Source organism: Salvia miltiorrhiza, chromosome 4 (genome assembly GCF_028751815.1).
Source record: "Salvia miltiorrhiza cultivar Shanhuang (shh) chromosome 4, IMPLAD_Smil_shh, whole genome shotgun sequence".
Classification (NCBI taxonomy): domain Eukaryota; kingdom Viridiplantae; phylum Streptophyta; class Magnoliopsida; order Lamiales; family Lamiaceae; genus Salvia; species Salvia miltiorrhiza.
In genome coordinates this window covers 11,226,149-11,230,066 of record NC_080390.1, presented here as the reverse complement: position 1 = coordinate 11,230,066, position 3,918 = coordinate 11,226,149, and the positions used below count along the sequence as shown (strand labels likewise).

General features: G+C 38.9%; 1 protein-coding gene across 1 annotated transcript; it reads left to right on the top strand.

Annotated features, from left to right (window-relative positions):
- The first annotated feature begins 588 nt into the window (after positions 1-588).
- Positions 589-1,429, top strand: LOC131022996 (uncharacterized). Its single transcript, XM_057952535.1, has 2 exons — positions 589-1,266; positions 1,346-1,429. The coding sequence occupies exons 1-2, from the start codon at positions 589-591 to the stop codon at positions 1,427-1,429; spliced, it is 762 nt and encodes a 253-aa protein (XP_057808518.1).
- Positions 1,430-3,918: the final 2,489 nt, after the last annotated feature.

The window sequence follows — 3,918 nt, the reverse complement described above, 5'->3', positions numbered from 1 at the left end:
AAGGCAGGCTGTAGGCCAGTGGTGGGCCTAGATGGCTGCCATTTGAAGACTTTTCTAGGAGGTATTCTGTTGTGTGCAATAGGTAAAGATGAGAATAATCAAATGTATCCCATAGCTTGGGCTGCTGTAGAGATAGAGAATGAGCATTACTGGACATGGTTTATGAAATGTCTGGTTGAAGATCTTCAGATTGGGAGTGGGGATGGATGGACTTTTATATCGGATCAACAAAAGGTATGACATGCAATGTTTCTTTATATTTGATATAGTGTATCAAACCGGCCATATGTATTGATTCTACTGTTTGATTATTGCCACAGGGTCTTGAAGCTGCTGTCAATCTTCTTGTACCTCATGCCGAACATAGAAATTGTGCTCGGCATGTGTACATGAACTGGAAAAAAGTGCACAAGGGAGCGGTCTTAAAGGGGATTTTCTGGAGAGCAGTGAGATCAAACAACCCTGGAGGGGTACAAACAAGCACTGGAGGATTTGAAGGTTGAGGATGTGGCTGCATATCAAGACTTTGTGAATAGGGATGTGAAGAAGTTTTGCAAGGTATTCTTATCCACTAGTGTCTGCACTGATATGGTGGATAATAATATATCCGAGACTTTCAACGGATATATTTTGAATGCTAGGGAAAAATATGTTATGCACATGTTGGAGGAGATAAGAATTAGTTTGATGGTCAGGCAGGTTAAGAAAATGACAGACATTGATAAGGTGGAGGATACCTTGTGTCCATTGATTAGGAAAAAGCTAGATAAGCTATCTGCTGACTCAAAACATTGCATGCCTTACCCTGCATTAGGTGGAAAATTTGAAATTCATATAGAAGGGGATAAGTTTGTTGTTCATGTTGAGAATAGGACATGCACTTGTAGAGTATGGCAGACGGTTGGCATCCCTTGCTTACATGCCATAGCTGCCATTGAATTCATGGAACACGATCCTGCATCTTATGTGAATGAGTACTACACCATTGAGCAATACAAACAAGCCTACAGCTTTGGGTTGGAGCCACTGAATGGGGAAAGGCTGTGGCCTCAGGTGGAGGGGTATGTTGTGAAACCCCCTTCCATTAGGAAGATGCCAGGAAGGCCCAAGTTGAAGAGAAAGAGGGCAGCACATGAAGTGGATCCAGTCAACCCTAACAAGCTCAGAAGGCATGGTCAAAAAATCACTTGCAAGAACTGTGGTCAAGTTGGACATAACTCGAGAGGATGCAAAAACAAGACAGTAGTTAAAGTTCCAAAAGATAAGGTAATGTGCTTCAATATTCTAATATGATATGTATGATATGCTTACATGTTTGGTTGCTAAGATAATGATATGCATGTAGGGAAAGCCAGGAAGGCCAAGAACAAGAAGCAATCCCAATGAAGCTGGTGCTTCAAACACTGAGGACAGGGAGGGAACTTCTTAATCAGGAGGTAGAGGGAGGGAAAGAGAGACTGCTGAAACAGGATGGAGGGGAACTGCTGAAACAGGAGGGATGGGGAGGGGAAGGGGGAGAGGCCGTGGCAGGGGGGAAATAATATAGCAGGGACTATTGCAAGGGAGAGAAACATAGCCAAAAAAGGGGTTGGTTGCTATGTGGCCAGCTCGGGAAACATCTATTATAGGGTAAGAAATTTAAAATTTGTAAATGCACATTAGTGACCAAAGTCTATACTAACTTCTGCTTATCTTCATGATCAATGAAGCAGTCACCACAACAAAGTGTGGTGACTCATGTGAAGAGGGCAACATCTTCTTCAAGCAAAGTGAGTTCATCTACAACACAAGTCCCCCAAACTCAGGAGAGCACCGCTGGGCCAAGCTAGATGGCTGTAGTCTGAAGAAGTTTTTGTCTACATGATGGATGGATTTTTTTTGTTAATATCAGTTCAGTAAACTTTGTGCAAACTGCTTAAACCCTTCTTTTTTTGTTAAGCAACTTCAGGGATTTGGAATGGTGGTTAATATAAAGGTTGATGGATGGATTTTTCATATCAGTTTGTTGTCTTTTACATATCTGTATGGTTGAATGGTTGTCTTTTGCATTTTAGTTGTTTACCCATTTCAGTTGGATATAAAGCAAGACTTTAGTATTCTTCATAACAAGAAAGAAGTGAACCATAAAATGGTGCTCAAATGGTACTCTCATTTGTCCAAAAGAAACAGCATTGAAAATGCCCAGTACAATACACTTCATTTGAAAGCTATGAACACAAAAAAGAAAACAATAAGCATAAACAACAATCTATACATGTGTTTCATCTGCATTGCCATTTTCTTGAGCTCAACTTGAAGTTCTTTGATCATGGCCAACTCCTCAGATTCATCTTCTGCAACAATCGCCTCATTTTCTTGTAATTCGTTCCTCATTCTAAGCTTCAAGGTATTGAAGGCTTGCTTATAGTATGGAGATAGCTCGGGATCAATCCAAGTCCACAATCCACAATCACCCGACTACATAAACAATTCAACACAATCATTCCACCATTTCCGTGACACCAAAACAAGAATTGAACATCGAGAACTTACCGGAGCCATAGGGCATGTACAAAATCGGCGCTCCAGATTCTTTTCAGTGTGGGAGACGTACATTGAAGCTAGGGAGTCCATGGCCGCACATAACTCGGCCCTCGTTGCTGACGTTCCGCCGGGAAGATGACGAGAAAGACATGGATTTGGCTGAAGAAGAAGAACCCATGAACAAGAACCCTAATTAGTGTACCAAATAAATTTCCCCCTAAATTTCTATGTGGGATTGACATTTAAAACTCGAAAATAGGCAAAACGACGACGTTTTACATTATTAAGTAAAACTACGTCGCTTAATACGCCGGAATTTAATCCTACGTGGATTTCCGGACTCCATGTCATCATTTTTATATATCGCCGGTCATTTTTTAGGGAGAAACGCGAACGGGATTAAAAGTCAAGGATTCTATCGCGAATTTTTAAAGTCAGGGGAAATATGCGAAAACGTGGAAAGTTTACGTATTTTGACGCTATTTGCCCTTATTGATATATTCATAATGTGTATTAATAGAATGAAATGAAATTGATAAAAAAAAAATTGAGAGCCTTCAAATCCGATAAAACATAATTCTTTCAAATTTTATTTGTGATTTGGATCGCTTCGTACACAGATACTAATATTTAAATTGATTGTCAGCAATTATATATACCGTGTAAGTGCGATATAACAAAACATGATACGGCATATCGAAATCGCGGTATACGAAATATGGTATGGTATACCGAAATAAAGGTATGTTAAAAGTATGAGATTTTTCCATACCGTAATCTAAGGTATACCGGACTAAGGTATACCGCATGTAAAGGTAAGGTAAATGTATGAAATTTCTCCACAACAGAAATAAAGGTAAAGTATAAAGTATGAAGAATTTATTAAGATATATCATACCATCCCCATCCTATAAATAATAGAGTCCCTTCGTTGGAGATCTTTTTTTTTTTTTTTTTGAGAAACGTTAGATAAAATATTTAAGTAGCGTTCTTCACAAGTACATCACAATAATATTTTTTAAAAAAAGAGTTAATTGCTATAAAATTCAAAAGCTTTTCAAAATTTTGCGATATTGTCACCAATTTAAAAATTGGCGTATAAATACATGAATCAATAATTTGTTCTTAATATTCTCAAAATTAAAAAATCCGATGAGATGACATGGCAAACACCTATGACATGTCAATTACATGCCAATTAGCTATGACATGTCATTGTTTTATTTTTTTAATAATCTTATTTATTTGTAATTAATTTAAAAGAAAATAAAAATCACCTACCCGACCCCAAACACCCTGACCCCTCTCCCATTTCCCCTCCCTCTCCCGCTCCCCCACCCCCAAACCCCTCGACCATCACCTCCCAAACCCATCCGCCACCACCCTGAATCCATC

What these genes read in the sequence shown, in the direction of transcription:
- LOC131022996 (XM_057952535.1), top strand. Translation starts at nt 589, where the DNA reads ATGGTGGATAATAATATATCCGAGACTTTCAACGGATATATTTTGAAT. An exon ending in TTAAAGTTCCAAAAGATAAG is followed by an intron (nt 1,267 to 1,345) that starts GTAATGTGCTTC and finishes ATATGCATGTAG; the next exon opens with GGAAAGCCAGGAAGGCCAAG.